A 15,571-nucleotide genomic window follows, 5' to 3' on the forward strand; every position below is an offset into this window, starting at 1 on the left:
TTAGAGCTAGAATGTTTTGACGTGTAATGCTAGGGAAGCAACTTCCAGTAAACTGCCTCCAATCAAACCTAACGTTGCTTTGTAGAACTATGCTCAGACCATGCAGGTTTTTTTTTTTTTTTAAACTGAAATCACAGTAGGCTCTTTTTCCTTTTCCAACCCTAAAAGGTAGTCTTCATTTATCACTGCACTTGTGTTACCACTAGGACTTTGTCTTTTAACTCAAACCTCTGGGGGCTATATAGCCTGGACAATTAAACGAAAAGACATCTCTGCTGGAGATAAGCTCCACCTGTTGAGGTCAATTAGTTTACTGGGCTGGGCTGCTTCTTCCCTCCAGGTAGGGATGGACTGCAAGCACGCCCTCTCTAGCGAAGAGCCTACCCGGGAGGCACTTAGGTAGTTAACAGCAAACAGCTGCAACATCTGCCCGCTGGCGGCTGGCCCTCCCTGCTCGTCGAAGGGCGAGGGGGGGCACCGCATGGCAGCCGCAACGACACTGCACAAAAGGCAACACCTATCTCGAAGACCCTTCGGCTTTCCGTGGACAGCCGCGCAGCTCCCGGCACAGGGGCCTCCGCCTAGAGGGCGCGGGCGACGCGGGCCGGGGGTGAGCCCAGGTGCGGCGAGGGGGAGGAGGGAGGGCTCCGCCACGCGCCAAGGAAGAAAGCCTGACTCATGTCGTATCGTGGCGGTGGCGGCGGGCTCCTGGGAACTGAAACTCGTGATGCTGTTGCTGCGGAGAAAAGCCTCATTACCCATTCCGCAGGCGGGGAGGGGGGCGGGGGGAACACCATCCAGAACGCGTACGCCAGAGACCCAAGGCTCCAGCAGCCTCCGCGGGCCCCACCCCACCGCGCCCCTTCCCCTGCCGCGTGCCCGCGCGCGCGTGCGCGCGCACCGGCCGCGTGAGAGAACAGAGCGGACACACCTAACCTGCGCGCGCCCCCACCCTGCCCCACCCCCCACTCAGGCCGCAACTCACTGGCCGACCCGGATTCGCTCCCCCGGCCGAAATTCCCCACCCCCACCACCCTCGGCGTCGGCGCCGCCGCGAGTCTTCGGCAATTTCCGTCGAGAGACCCGGCACTCGGCAAGGCCCGAAGCCCCGCCGCCTCCTTCTTCGCCGGACCCGGCTTTATGTCTGCGGCGCCGGGGCGCATGCGCAGACGCCATCTTCCCTCCTTCTCCTTTGCTTGCCCCCTCCCCCCGCCACCACCGCCGCCGCCTCCTCTCGCCGACGGTCGCCCCTCCTCCTCCTCCTGCGCTCGGGCGCTGGTCCCTCCTCTCCCGTTGCCGCGAGAGACTGGGGGATACGGTGGAGCCGGAGAAGAGCACTAGTAACAACCACCACAGCCCCCTCCCCGCCCGCCGCCCTCCCTCGGCACCCACCCACTCACCCGCCCCGTTTGCCGACACCGACCAACCCCACCTCTCGTTCCTTTGAACGGCGTCGGCTGCAGTCGCTTGCACCAGCCCGTCTGGCCACCAACGCCGCCGAGAAAGGAGCCGCCGCTGCCTGCGGCCCCCTCCCGCCCGGGCCGCGGGAGCAGCAGGGTGAGGACGAGCCGGCTGAGGAGGAAGAGGACAGGAGCAGCTCGCACCCCTCTGCGCTAGCGCACATCCCGCCGCCCTCCGGGGAGGCTCGGGCGCCGGCCCCTTCCTCCCCGAGGACGTGTGCCGAGCCGAGGCGCCTGCCCTGAGGGAGGAAAATGCTCGGGCTCCATGGCTGCCAGTGATGGAGCGGTCCCTGGGCTCCCGCTGCCAGTGCCGCCGCCGCGCCCCGGCCGTGCTCCGCGAGGACCCGGCGTCTCTGCGCGCCCGCCCGCGCCTCGTTGCTGGGCTCACCGTACCGGGCGCCCCGCCGCCACCCCGCTCCGAGCCTCGCCGCCCCGGCCCCAGCCGCGGCCAGCGTTTGCTCACGGAACAGCCGCCGCGAGCCCAGGGGGTTTGAAAGGGTCCGAGGGGCGTGGGGGGAGGGCCGAGCGGGGACAGCGGGGCCGGGAGGGGAGGTTTGAGCGACACTGAGCTCGGGGCTCGCCGGCGGCGGCGGCGCTGGGGGTGGCGAGGGGAAGGCGACACTCGCTCCGCGCTGCTTTCGTGCAGAGCGACCGGGAGGGTTTTGCAGCGGCCGCCGCCGCCGCGGCGGGAGGAGGGGTTGAGGTGGCTTTTGAGTTGTCGGGAGAAGGTGGGCATTTCTCGGTTTTCCCACCCCCTCCACTTGTCTCCCCCTTGCCTTGTCTTCCCCTCCCTCCTGCCCCGCACCCCACGTGAAGCGGAATATAAAGGGGGGTGTGAGACTAGAGGGGAAAGTGAATGGCGAAGGACTGAAGGGGTCCCCCCTTCGGGTCCCTGGCCGCCCTGTTCACCCTCGTTCATCCTCCCTTCCCGAAGCTCGCCCTCGAAGGCAGGAGCGGCCGGCGCCTTCGGCTGAGGAGGAGGAGAAGGAGGAACCGCGCCGGGCGGAGCGTCAGGTCCCGTTTTCCTCCCCGGCGTCTTGAATACAAAGATTACGGTGCAGAAGGAAATTGCACTCGCCTCCTCCGCCCCCCGGTACCCGACACAATGCACCAGCCGCCTGAGTCCACCGCCGCGGCGGCCGCGGCCGCTGCAGACATTAGTGCTAGGAAGATGGCGCACCCGGCAATGTTCCCTAGAAGGGGCAGCGGTAGTGGCAGCGCCTCTGCTCTCAATGCAGCAGGTACCGGCGTTGGTAGTAGTGCCACATCTTCCGAGGATTTTCCGCCTCCGTCGCTGCTCCAGCCGCCACCTCCTGCAGCATCTTCTACGTCGGGACCACAGCCTCCGCCTCCACAAAGCCTGAACCTCCTCTCTCAGGCTCAGCTGCAGGCACAGCCTCTTGCGCCAGGCGGAACTCAAATGAAAAAGAAAAGTGGCTTCCAGATAACTAGCGTTACCCCGGCTCAGATCTCCGCCAGCATCAGCTCTAACAACAGTATCGCAGAGGACACCGAGAGCTATGATGACCTGGATGAGTCTCACACGGAAGATCTGTCTTCTTCCGAGATCCTTGATGTGTCACTTTCCAGGGCTACTGACTTAGGGGAGCCTGAACGCAGCTCCTCAGAAGAGACTCTGAATAACTTCCAGGAAGCTGAGACACCTGGGGCAGTCTCTCCCAACCAGCCCCACCTTCCGCAGCCTCATTTGCCTCACCTTCCACAACAGAACGTTGTGATCAATGGGAATGCTCATCCACACCACCTCCATCACCACCATCACATCCATCATGGGCACCACCTACACCATGGGCACCACCATCCATCCCATGCTGGTGTGGCCAGTACGTCCATTCCTGGAGGGCCACCCTCCAGTCCAGTATCCAGAAAACTCTCTGCAGCTGGAAGCTCTGACAGTGTTTTAGCAGCGGCCCCAACTTCTGCTGTATCATCGGGTGGCTCACCTGCATCTGTAATGACTAATATCCGTGCTCCAAGTACTACTGGCAGTATAGGTATAAGTTCTGTTACTGGCACTAATACAATGAGTAATGTCACCATTACTGCCGTGGGTAGTTTTAATCCTAGTGTGACAAGCAGCATACTTGGTAATGCTAATATAAATGCAAGCAATATTCCTAGTGCTGCTACTGTGAGTGTTGGGCCTGGAGTTAGCAGCAGTGTTAATGTGAATATCTTGAGTGGCATGGGCAATGGTACTATATCTTCCTCCGCTGTTGTTAACAGTGCCCCCAGTGCAGCTGCAGGGATGACTGCGGGGTCCCTTTCGGGTCAGCAGCAGCCACCAACAGTTAACACGTCAAGGTTCAGAGTTGTGAAGTTAGATTCTAGTTCTGAGCCCTTTAAAAAAGGCAGATGGACTTGCACTGAGTTCTATGAAAAAGAAAATGCTGTACCTGCTGCAGAAGGTGTGGCGATAAATAAAGTGGTGGAAACTGTAAAACAGAACCCGACAGAAGTGACTTCGGAGAGGGAGAGCACTAGTGGGAGTTCAGTGAGCAGTAGTGTCAGCACACTGAGTCACTACACGGAGAGTGTGGGAAGCGGAGAGATGGGAGCCCCTACTGTGGTGGTGCAGCAGCAGCAGCATCAACCAGCTCTTCAAGGTATGGCTCTTCCCCAGATGGATTTCAGTAGCACTGGTCCCCAGAGTATTTCAGCAGTTAGCATTCCACAGAGTATTTCTCAGTCACAGATCACGCAAGTACAATTACAGTCTCAAGAACTGAGCTATCCTCAAAAGCAAGGTCTTCAGCCAGTACCTCTACAGGCCACTATCAGCGCTGCAACTGGTATCCAGCCGTCACCTGTTAGTGTGGTTGGTGTAACTTCAGCTTTAGGTCAGCAGCCTTCCATTTCCAGTCTGGCTCAACCCCAACTACCGTATTCTCAGACGGTTCCTCCAGTGCAAGCTCCCCTTCCAGGAGCACCACCCCAACAGTTACAGTATGGACAACAGCAGCCGACTGTCTCTACCCAGATGGTCCCAGGCCATGGTAAATCTGTGGCTCAGAATCCTTCAGAGTATGTGCAGCAGCAGCAGCCGATTCTTCAAACAGCAGTGTCCTCCGGACAGCCCAGTTCTGCAGGAGTGGGAGCAGGAGCGACAGTGATTCCTACGGCTCAGCCACAGAGTATCCAGCTGCCAGTGCAGCCCGCGGCAATCCAAGCACAACCTGCAGGGGCATCTGGCCAGCCTGTTGGCCAGGCTCAAACAGCAGTATCTGTTGTACCTACTGGCAGTCAAATTGCAAATATCGGTCAACAAGCAAACATACCTACTGCAGTGCAGCAGCCCTCTACCCAAGTCACACCTTCGGTTATTCAGCAAGGTGCTCCTCCATCTTCACAAATAGTTCCACCTGCTCAAACTGCGATTATTCATCAGGGAGTTCAAACTAGTGCGTCAAGCCTTCCTCAACAATTGGTCATTGCACCCCAGAGTACCTTGTTAACTGTGCCTCCCCAGCCACAAGGAGTAGAATCGGTAGCTCAAGTTGTTTCACAGCCGTTGCCTGCAGTTAGTCCTTTGCCCTCTGCTAGTAGTATTTCTGTTACAAGTCAGGTTAGTTCAACTGGTCCTTCTGGAATGCCTTCTGCCCCAACAAACTTGGTTCCACCACAGAATATAGCACAAACCCCTGCCACTCAAAATGGTAATTTGGTTCAAAGTGTTAGTCAACCTCCCTTGATAGCCAGTAACATAAATCTGCCTTTGGCACAACAGATACCACTAAGTTCTACTCAGTTCACTGCACAATCATTAGCTCAGGCAATTGGAAGCCAAATTGAAGATGCCAGGCGCCCAGCGGAACCCTCCTTAGTTGGCTTACCTCAGACTATCAGTGGTGACAGTGGGGGAATGTCAGCAGTTTCAGATGGGAGTAGCAGCAGCCTAGCAGCCCCTGCTTCTCTTTTCCCGTTGAAGGTGCTACCGCTGACGACACCCCTGGTGGATGGCGAGGATGAGAGGTAAGATCATGCCATGTTTCTGCGGACATTCAACAAATTCAGAGTTAATTTATTTAGTAGCTGTATAGATGCACAAGATTTGTCGAAAGCATTACATATTTTTCCATTTTTGTATGTGAAAATGCATTTTTGTGGTAAGTTTCCTAGAGCAAGAGTGTTATGGAATGGTTTCAGAGTGGATAGCAAATGGGTGTAAGTAATATGTAAACTACTTGACAGTAGCTATGGAATATTAAGTATAGGTTTAGGGGCACCAAATGGCTTTTGTTATTTATAAAATGCTTTTTGAAAAGATTACTAACAAAATTTTTGCTAAGCCATATAATATTTAATCTATTCACTTGAATTACTAAATCCTTATGAGCATCTCTTGAGTGGGGGTTGTGGTTCCCACGGTTGTTTCTCCTTTGCTAGGTTGGGCAATCCTTTTCACTTCTACTGTGTTTGATCTTAGTCTGTGGAAGATAATGTTACGTGCTTTTCTTAGACATTGTAGGAAAGATGACCTAGTCTCGGTTTTATAGGTTGCCCTCACAGACTGTAATTAACCAACTTTTGTGTACTTATTTAATGGTCATTTTATCTGAACAGAACAGGAATGGGAATCTTAAAAAGTATGTTGGGGGGGGGGGGCAGGAGGGTAAACACTGTCAAAATAACCACATTTATCTTTGATAGTAGTGTCCTGTACATTTTTTTTCTTTTGTATAGATCAAGGTGGTAGCCATTTTAAAGAGTAGGAAAAGTCTTGGAGGGTTGAATTTATAGATGCATGAACATAAGACTTTGCTCCCCTGCTAATCTACTCCACCTGTTCCCTTCGTTGCCAAAAAAAAAAAAAAGAAAAGAATAAAAACATACTCAAAATACATTATTAAGCCACTAGTGTTTTCTTACTTGAATTGGAAATAATGCTTTAAATACGCTATTGATTCCAATCGTGTCTTTGAAGCTGACTGCAAAAGTTGTGAAATCTCTAATGATTCTACATTGCTTTAAACTAAGTTGAATTTTAAAGGAATGTTCTTTTCACAGATTTGCTGGTCTGTGACTAACCTTGATCAAAATAGTATCATAGGAGTTAATGACAAAGGCTATTCATTTTAACTGTGGAACTCTGAATAAGCTCTAAAGATATTTAATTATTTTAGTATTAGTTGGAGATTTTTGTGATTGAATTTTCACCAAGCTAATTGGAAATTTATATTCTAAATGTGTATTTTTGGTTTTCACTTTGGAAAAATTGAGGGTATTCCAAAAGAATTACAGTTTTAGAAAAAGAACAAAGACCAAATGTTGCAGTGAGGTTTTCATGATAAACATTTTTAAGTTAATTTACAGATGTAAGGCAAAGGCATGGTTAATTGAAATAATTTAAAATCTTGTCTTTTAAGATTTTTGTAATTTTTCCAGTAATCATATAATTAAAACCTTGTTACCGAACCAAATGTAATCTGCATCTTGTGTACAAAACTGTCCTTAAAAGGTAGAGCTCTTTTAGGGAGGTAGTTTCCTTAATAGTCATTATAATCATCGATAAAAGTTTGTTTCATATGCTAATATTTATCTGTAATTGCTAATATTCATAATTTTAAAGAACTACTTACCCCAAATATTAATGTTTTCTGAGTCTAAGAGGCATGATCGAGTGAAGCCCCTAAAAAAACAGGTATATTATGTGGATACTAAATTCAGAGAAATAAAAGACAGATGAAATGCACAAATGAAAACCACACATTTTGAATTGAAACCTGCCATGATTTTTGTTAATTACCATTTGTGGTCTCCTGACTGACATGACTTTCTCCTTTTTCTCCCCTGGTGGTAGGGCATGATAGAGCTTTCCACAACTTGCTTTTCCAGGCAATTAAAGTCAGATGTTGCTACTTACAGTTAGGTTTTTTAATTGTAGGGATAGAGGCCCAATTTAAGATGTTTAGTACAAAATTAATTTTTCCATATAGTAACTGAGATGAAGATCATTTAGGGACGAATTATGTAGAAAGGTTTGGAATTTAAGGGACAAAAAGAGATACTGAGAAGTATGATCAAGTACTGGCATAAAGTAAGTTGAGTTGACGCTACTTGTTTCGAATTTACTACGTTTTTGATCCTTTGTTAGTTAACATCAAAGTTAAGTCATCAAAACCAGAAAATTTTTGATTCAGAGGCATCCTTTAAATGCTAAAAAATTAAAATGTTTCACCCCTAAAATACCTATAAAGGTCAAAAAGGAACACATGCATATTATTTTCTTTATAGTGTTTTACTGCAAATTATTTCATCACTAAAGTTTGGAAAAAGTTTCATTTAAGTTTGCCCTTGGAAGGAAATTTGAGACTATCTTCAAGAGAAAAGTGATAACGATTAAAAAAAATTCTTTCTACTTTTTCTTCCCATGATAGCTTCCATGTCACTTGCATTGTCTGGGGCTTGGTCACCAATTTCTGTCTCATGGGAGAAAGGGGTACATTATAATTTCAATATTATGACTTAAAAACCATGTTAACAGTGAAACTTTTTGGCGGTAAGACAAATGAAAGCTGGTTGTTCTTTAGTCTTCTTTTGAAATAATACTCTTAACACTTTAAAATTTAAAATGTTTATTAGACATGTGGAAAATGATTTCAGTTGATCACGGGGCAACACTAAAACTTAGAAACATGGATCAGGCATTAAGATTATGTATCTTTTTTTTTAAAGCTCCTTGAAAAAATCTTAATGTCTTATTTTAGCCTTTAATATGAAGTCACCTTTATAACACAGTGGAGGTGTAGGTATTCCACCCTGGTCTGTAGTCTTTTGTGTTTTGCAACTATTAGTACAGCCTCTTGTGTGAAATTGGTCAAACTTCTGTTCATCCTTCAAGACTCCGTTCAGAAACGTTCCCTCTGAAGCAGTGTCTTCACCCAGGGAATGTTTCCTTAACACTTTTTAGTGCTCCTCTATTGAACGCACTGCACACGTTCAATTATAATTATGTTCCACATAAGACACTGAGTTCCTCAAGGACAAGAACTAAATATTTTTTGGACAAATTAATGAGCAGACCTTACTCTTTTTTTCTGTCACAATTTACAATTTATATTATCCCTTGTCTTAAGCACAGCTGTTAGAGATACAGGATCATATAAGTTATGCAATAAATTGAAGAGAAAAGAATAAAAAGACTTTTTGTACCTCTTTCACCTCATCATTATTTGAGGTGAATTGATATCTATTTTTTAAATACAGTGTATGTTATATAGTAGGCCCTCAAATATTTATTAAAGAGGAATGAAAGTTTTCTTATCTATGAAATAGGAGTAATACTCATTTTGCCTACTTCTGAGGATGGCAGCATTAGATAAAATAAAAGTACTAAATTGTACATTTTAATTTTATTTAGATTGTACCTCCACAACTTAAAGAGTCAAATAATTTACATGGTTATCAAAACAAACAAAAGCTTCCTGCCCCCTTCCTTTCCGTGTTTCCATTCCCCAAAGCAGTCACTTTTATCTCTTTCAGATGATTGTTATGTTTACCTGCTAGTTGTAAACAACATGCTTGTATTGTTACTCGATATGTAACATGGCTAGATGGTTAGGAGCATAGATTCTGGAATAAGACTATTTAGGTTTGAACCTAGTTTTATGTAACATTGGGCTACTTAACCTCTCTATGCCTCATGTTGCTCATTTCAATAAATGGGGATAGCAGTACCTACCTCAGGGTTGTTACAGGAAATGAATTTGGAAAGCCCTTAGAACTGTGTCTCACTCACGTGCCCTACACAGTGTGTGTTAAATAAAATACTTTGTGCTTGTGTTTTGGCTTTTTGAACTTCTGGATAGAAAATGAAAATTTAACTTTATCACCTACTCAGCTGATCCCCCTTCCTCCAAGTACCCTTTCCTCTGAATAGCTATGATTACATCATTGTTGATCATTTAGTATTCTTATTAAATATCACTCTTCATGTCCTGTACAATGTACTGCACTTGCCTACCTCCTTCCACCCCATCCCAGCTATCTAGCACATGTAATATACTAGAATATATAGTATATATATTTCTATATACTACTTAGGATAAGTTTTCTGTTTCTTCCAAATTCCGTTTCCCCCATTTTTGTATGCCTTTCTACCCATTTTTGCTTTGCCTTTTGTGATAGAGCCTTTCCTCAGAGGTCTGGTAATTCTTGGTCATCTGCTTGCACTTTAGGAGACTAAAGAGCTTATCTGGTCTCAGTGTGACTTATTGACTGTTTTACCATAGGGTGATCTGGCTGAAGTTCAATGCCTCTGCCCCACCCCGGGCTTAGTTTTTTCTGTAATTATCACTAATTCAACATTGCATCAAATGTCTCTTGAGATGTTCAGACATATCAGGTGTTATCAATTTTATCTTCCTTAGGCAGTCTCTTATATTCCTCTGACCTCCATTTTGGACCTAATTGTGTTCTACACCTTGGTACACATCCATTATTGTGGGATTCCCTTCACTTTCTCCTGTGTTTGGATTTCATTTTGCAGTGATCCTTGTCATTTTCATTCTTGGCTTACTTGATGTTTTAAAATGGTTTTAGGGGTGTCTGGCTGGCTCAGTCAGTAGAGCATGAGATTCTTGATTTCAGAGTCATGAGTTTGAGCCCCACATTGGGGTAGAGATTACTTAAAAAAAAAAAAAATTTTTTTTTTAGGAGTGCCTGGCTGGTTTAGTTGGTAGAGCACACAACTCTTGATCTCAGGATTATGAGTTTGAGCCCCATGTTGGGTGCAGAGGTTCCGTAAAGCTAAAATCTTTAAAAGAAAAAACGATTTTAGTTTACCCTGACACTTAAGGTGGTTTGGTTAGGTAAAGAATACTACATTGTAAAATTGTATTATTTTATAATTTTGCTCCATTGCTTTCTAACTTCCATATTCCTTTTGAGAAGTCTGAAGCCATTCTGATTTCTTATATATTGTATGTGACCTGTATATATATGTTTTGTTTTTCCTTTTTTTCTGACTTGTTTACCCTTCTCTCTCTTGCCCTCTCTCATTCTTTAATTCTCTGAAAGCGTTTAAGGTTGAATCTGTTTTCAGTGTTCCAGTGTTGAAATTTTACAGTGATGGTTCCTTGGGTAGGTTTCTTTTTACCCTCAGTGTTGCTGAGTACTTGGTATGCCCTTTTAGTCTGGAAACATCTTTTAATTCTGGGACTTTTTCTTGAATGAGGTCTTGATTATTTCTTTCCATTTTCTGTGTTTTGTTTTTTTTTTTTCCTTAAATTCCTTATTAGGATAATGGACCTTTTTGACTTCTGATTTTCTTGTATTTTCTTTCCTGTTTTCTATCTCATTTTCTTTTTTGCTCTACTTCTATTAAATTTTCTATATTACCATATATTTAATTTCCCAAAGCCTTTGCTTTTTGTTTTTTTGCCTTTGCCCCTTTTAAATCGTATCCTGTTCTAATAACAATAGTACTTTCTCATAGCTGTCTGAATATATAAATGTTACTTTATTTTTTATTTTTTATTTAAAGATTTCTTCTCCCTGTGTGACCTGTGTCCTCCTGGTTTGTTTTTTAGTTTGTATTTGTTTTGGTCTTTATCTTTCATGTTCTATAGCCTTTCCTTAGTTGGTTGGTGGTTGTGTGTGAGTAGGGGAGTAAAATGCTAATTGGAAATCCTCAGTGAGACTTGTTAGCTTTACTTTATGGTAACCAGGCTGGGCTGTGTGGTTGGAGCACTTTTGATGTCAGTATCTTCATGCCTTTCCTCTGAGCTGGTTAGATGTCCTGTAGAAGGCTCTTTCTTGCCTGGAGGTGCAGGTTGTGGGGGATATAGGAGGGGAGTTGGGTAAAAGGTCTTGGTAGAATCTCAGCTTCCCTATATATATTTATTTCTTCAATCACCCTGTTTTCAGTATGTTTTCTTGCCTACAGCTGTACCTGATTTTTTGAAACTTGGAATATTTTGTTTTATATTTTCCAGACAACATATTTTCAGTTTTTTTTGTTGGGATTGGTGAGGGGGCAGTTGGGATCAGTGGGGCTGGTTACTTGTTAAACAGACTTTTAAACAGTCTTCTTATTTTAGCTCCCTCTCTCCCCCATATCCCACTTCGGATGTACGTGGTACTGCCAATTGCTGAGTCTTTTGGGGATTTTACAGTTTAAATTGGGTTTGTTCTTGGCTTTCTCCACTGTTTGCTAAAGATTTGATTTTCGAGTGTTTGCTAAGTCATTTGTCACTCAACCATCTGCTTTCCAGCTTCCAAATTTTTGTTGCTATTGTCTTTTTACCCGTTCTGTCATTTTTTTATGGGCTTATGTCTTTATATCTTAAAAATTCATTTTTTTTGGAATTTTAGTGGTGTTTTTAGAAAAGGAGTATAAAATAGATGTGTTTACTATCATTATGCACCTGTCTTAACTGTAGAATACTGCACAATTAAATGTAAAAAATGATACTAGTTTTAATAAAGTCATTGCTTCAAGATTTGATCTATAAGAGTATATAAATTTTAAGAGTCGAATTGCTTGGCTTATATCCAGTAGAAATAAGAATAGTATATAACGCAGTATTTCACTTCACAGAAGTGATTAGAAATGTTAGGATAAGCTTCAGTTAATATTTATTAACATGTTAAGCCAATTCAACTGCCTTGTGAGTTAAGTTTTTTCTGTTTTACTGGTGAATAAACTGAAGCTTACTTAGTTTATTAGAGAGGTGGGATTGTCTCAGGTTACATACATAATACTAAAACAGCTAATAATAAAAATAATTTTTCTAATTAAAAATCTTCTGGTATTTCTAATAAAGCCAACAAGATGCCCATAAATATATCAGAGTGGCTGAAAACCTGAAAATAGGCAGGCTTCTTTGATTTGTGTATTACTACCAGTAACAGAATTACTGTAGAACATACCGACGTTTACCTATAAGCCCTTGGTGAGAAAAAAAGTGTTTAAAGTCATCACACTGGTGTGCCTGGCATGCAAGACATTCAAGTGTTAAATGAATTAATTTTAGTATGTTTTCTTTGAAAATCGTGTGAAAGTTATCTTTTCAGGAAAACCATTTTAATTTCCTAATAATTTAAATTCAGTCTTTGTAGAACTGCAAAACAAGTAGATTTTGTTTCTTGTATAGGAAGTTGAATTTAAAAATTTGAAACTATGCAAAGCATGACCCGTTGTGGTGCTGCAATATTAGAAGCATGCTGCAATGTTAGAGCTCTGCTGGTTGGTTTTTGCTGCGTCACCATGGTGTTAGCATTGAATATGTCATGGTAAGAGTATGCTTTCATGGCTCATTAAAAGAAATTACATGAGGGGAAAACAGTTTAAAGCATGTTTACATTATTTTAAAGAGCTTTATGTAATTAGTTTTAGAATCTAGGTTGACTTTTTTTTCTAGTCTCACATATATTTACGTGTCCTTCCTTCCACTCTTTCTTCTTCACCGGTTTGACCTGGAAATCATAACTTGGATTTTCAGTGTCATTGGGCCTAGATGAGCTTTGCTTTTCCTTTCTTGAAACATTCATTCTCCTTTGCTTTCAGCGATCCCCTGGTACAGTTTCTTCCCACCTTTCTGGCCACTTTTTTTCCGTCTCTTTCAGATTCACCTATTCTCTCAGATTCCGTGTTGGAGTTCCTTTGAATTTCTGAGTCCTCTTCACACTTACTGCCTTTTCCCTGAGTAATCATCTGCTGTATGGCTTTAATACCGCCTGTATGCTATCCGTTTCTGAATGCGCACCAGTAGCCCACACTTCTCATTGCATGTTAGAATGATCCAGTTATCTGCCTTCATAAAACAGCTCTGCATGTATTCTCATAGGCCTCTCAACAGATCATAAACTTCTCTCTTTCTTCATTACCTAACTTCTCAAATTTCTTTCTGCTCTGTCATCTTCATTTTAATAATTATTTCTTTTTTGCTTGTTGTAAATTTTTATTTAAATTCTAGTTAATATACAGTGTAATAATGGTTTCTGCAGTAGAGTTTAGTGATTCACCACTTATGTACAACACCCAGTGCTCATCTCAACAAGTGCTCTCCTTAATGCCATCACCCATCTAGCCCATCCCCGCACCTAACACCCCTCCAGCAACCCTCAGTTCTCTATTGTTAAGAATATAATTATTACTTCTTACTAATTCTTCACTTTAGAAACTTGAGAGCCATTCTTGATAGCTCCCTTTCCCTCACCCTCTACATCCTTACCATAACCTTTAAAATATATCCTGAATTTATCCCCTTCCCCCACCATTGCCACAACTCTTGTCTAAGATAACAAGATAATATATTTACCTCTTCAAGTACTGCAGTAGCTTCCTCACTAGCCTCTTGCATACATTCTTGGGTTTGTCTAATATTATATCTTGTAGTCAGAATGATATTCTTAAAATAGAAATCTGTTCAGATCACTCACTTACCCAGCACCCTTTAAAGCCTTCCCATTTCTTTGAAAGTAATTACTTTTTGCTTTTGCTTCTTGCCGGCATATTTTGCCACTTTCCCCCTGACTTTCAGTTTCCTTCTTTCAGTTCCTCAAGTTGCCATCCATTCTTACTCTTCCTCTAGGGTTAGGCACACACTGTTCCTTCAACCTGAACATCCCCTGTGTCACCTTCCCTCCATTCTTTCTTAAAGTTTAACTGTCACTTTTTTATACAAATTTTTATTTTATTTCTAGTACAAGTAACATGCAGTGTTAGTTTCAGGTATACAATATAGTGATTTAGCAATTCTGTGTGTTACTCAGTGCTCATCATAGTAAGTGTACTGTCACTTTTTGATAGGCCTTTTCTGACGTAACAATCTAAACTCAGTTTCTTTGTAAGTACTCTTTAATAGTACCTTGATTATTTATAGTGTTTATTACAGTTTAATGATTTTCTGTGCATATGTGATTATGTGATGATTTTAAGCTTCATGGACAGAGATGTTTGATTTGCTATTATATATCCAAAGTATATTTCAGTGCTTAACAGGTGGATGCTTAGTAAAAATTTGCTTAATGAATAAATGAAACAAATTGGCATAAGACAAGGACAACTTTTTAAAAACACTATTATGGTATATTTGAAAGGTAAATACGTTCTGTATGGATGATCATGTGATACCATTGTTTCCTCCTTGAATAGAGATGAATCAGAATTAATTGATTACTTTTTGCTGTGTTTTGAGCCAAAAAGGCAATGCTTAGTTATTGCTTTAAACACGCATTTTGTTTTATGTTTATGCTTATTTTGTATTTACTTTTGTTTATGCCAGTAAAAGTTTTCCAACTGGAATAAGACCAAGAAAAACTGATTTACTTCAAAGTTAGACTATCAGTATTCTTTATCCACTTTTGACTGATTCATCTACTCAGCGTATAATGATTCTTAAATAGTATCCAAGTATTGTGTTGGAAGCCCTTTGGTGCAGTTTCAGCTGTTGAAAATATAAACATCGAACTTATAAAAATGTCATCTGTTTGTATTAAGAACATTTTAAAAAAATTAAACAGGTTAGTAAGTAGTAAGTTAATTACTCGTTTAAAGTTCCTAACTGATCTATATTACTTACAGTCATTACGGTTACTTATTATTGAACAGGTAAGTAATGGATTATGTAAAAGGAGATGAGAAAGGGTTGACAGTGATCAGAATTAGCAATAAATTAATTGATTATGTATGGGTATTAAATGGGAGTAAAACAGCATTAAGGGATGAGGTCTTTACTTTTAAGGCTGGGGTAATTAAAAACAGAAGGGAAGATGTGGAATGTGATGTTGTAGTGCAACGATCAGCAGGTGTTGACTGGGGAGAAGATTTACTGTGGTTAGATCATGGTGTGGATCTACCGTGGTATGGGTGGTATTGTCCTTCCTCTTCCATGCAGCCATAGAGTAAAGGGTTACTATGAACTTCACATAGTTAAGATAGATGTGATAGCATCTTATTTTTCCAGGTCTCCTAGATTATTTTTGTAATATTAACTCACCACTCCGGTTGGGGAACTTACAATACTGTGGGTACATGTCTGAGTATTCCTTTTTTGAGTAAGTTCTAGTTGGATTGATTATAAAACTGCTGATTGTGATGAGACTTCATTCCCTGCCAGCTCATCTACTTACCTAATTTCTTTGGT

General features: G+C 42.9%; 2 protein-coding genes across 4 annotated transcripts in view; one reads left to right on the forward strand and one right to left on the reverse strand.

Annotated features, from left to right (window-relative positions):
* Window positions 1-237: 237 nt before the first annotated feature.
* Window positions 238-2,196, reverse strand: LOC125163526 (zinc finger CCCH domain-containing protein 18-like). The gene is made up of 2 exons (XM_047855419.1): window positions 1,433-2,196; window positions 238-736 (listed from the first exon to the last, which is right to left on the reverse strand). The coding sequence occupies exons 1-2, from the start codon at window positions 2,194-2,196 to the stop codon at window positions 238-240; spliced, it is 1,263 nt and encodes a 420-aa protein (XP_047711375.1).
* The window catches only part of TSC22D1 (TSC22 domain family member 1), a 133,333-nt gene continuing 119,598 nt past the window's right edge, over window positions 1,837-15,571 (forward strand). For 2 of the 3 annotated variants that reach the window (XR_007156322.1, XR_007156321.1), the window contains exon 1: window positions 1,988-5,453. Coding sequence is in view for 1 of the 3 variants with exons in the window: in XM_047878236.1 (XP_047734192.1) it covers window positions 2,566-5,453 (2,888 nt within the window). In the remaining 2 variants the exon portion in view is untranslated. Of the gene's footprint in view, window positions 1,959-1,987; window positions 5,454-15,571 lie in introns of those variants that run through there. The other variant, XM_047878236.1, reaches the window with a different exon arrangement.

Source organism: Prionailurus viverrinus, chromosome A1 (genome assembly GCF_022837055.1).
Source record: "Prionailurus viverrinus isolate Anna chromosome A1, UM_Priviv_1.0, whole genome shotgun sequence".
Taxonomy (NCBI): domain Eukaryota; kingdom Metazoa; phylum Chordata; class Mammalia; order Carnivora; family Felidae; genus Prionailurus; species Prionailurus viverrinus.

Bases quoted from the DNA above. Each gene is read 5' to 3' on its own strand.
- LOC125163526 (XM_047855419.1), bottom strand. From the start codon at position 2,196: ATGCCCACCTTCTCCCGACAACTCAAAAGCCACCTCAACCCCTCCTCC. The intron at 737-1,432 runs GTGGGGTTGGTC...TTTTCTCCGCAG, and splicing joins GCCGTTCAAAGGAACGAGAG to CAACAGCATCACGAGTTTCA.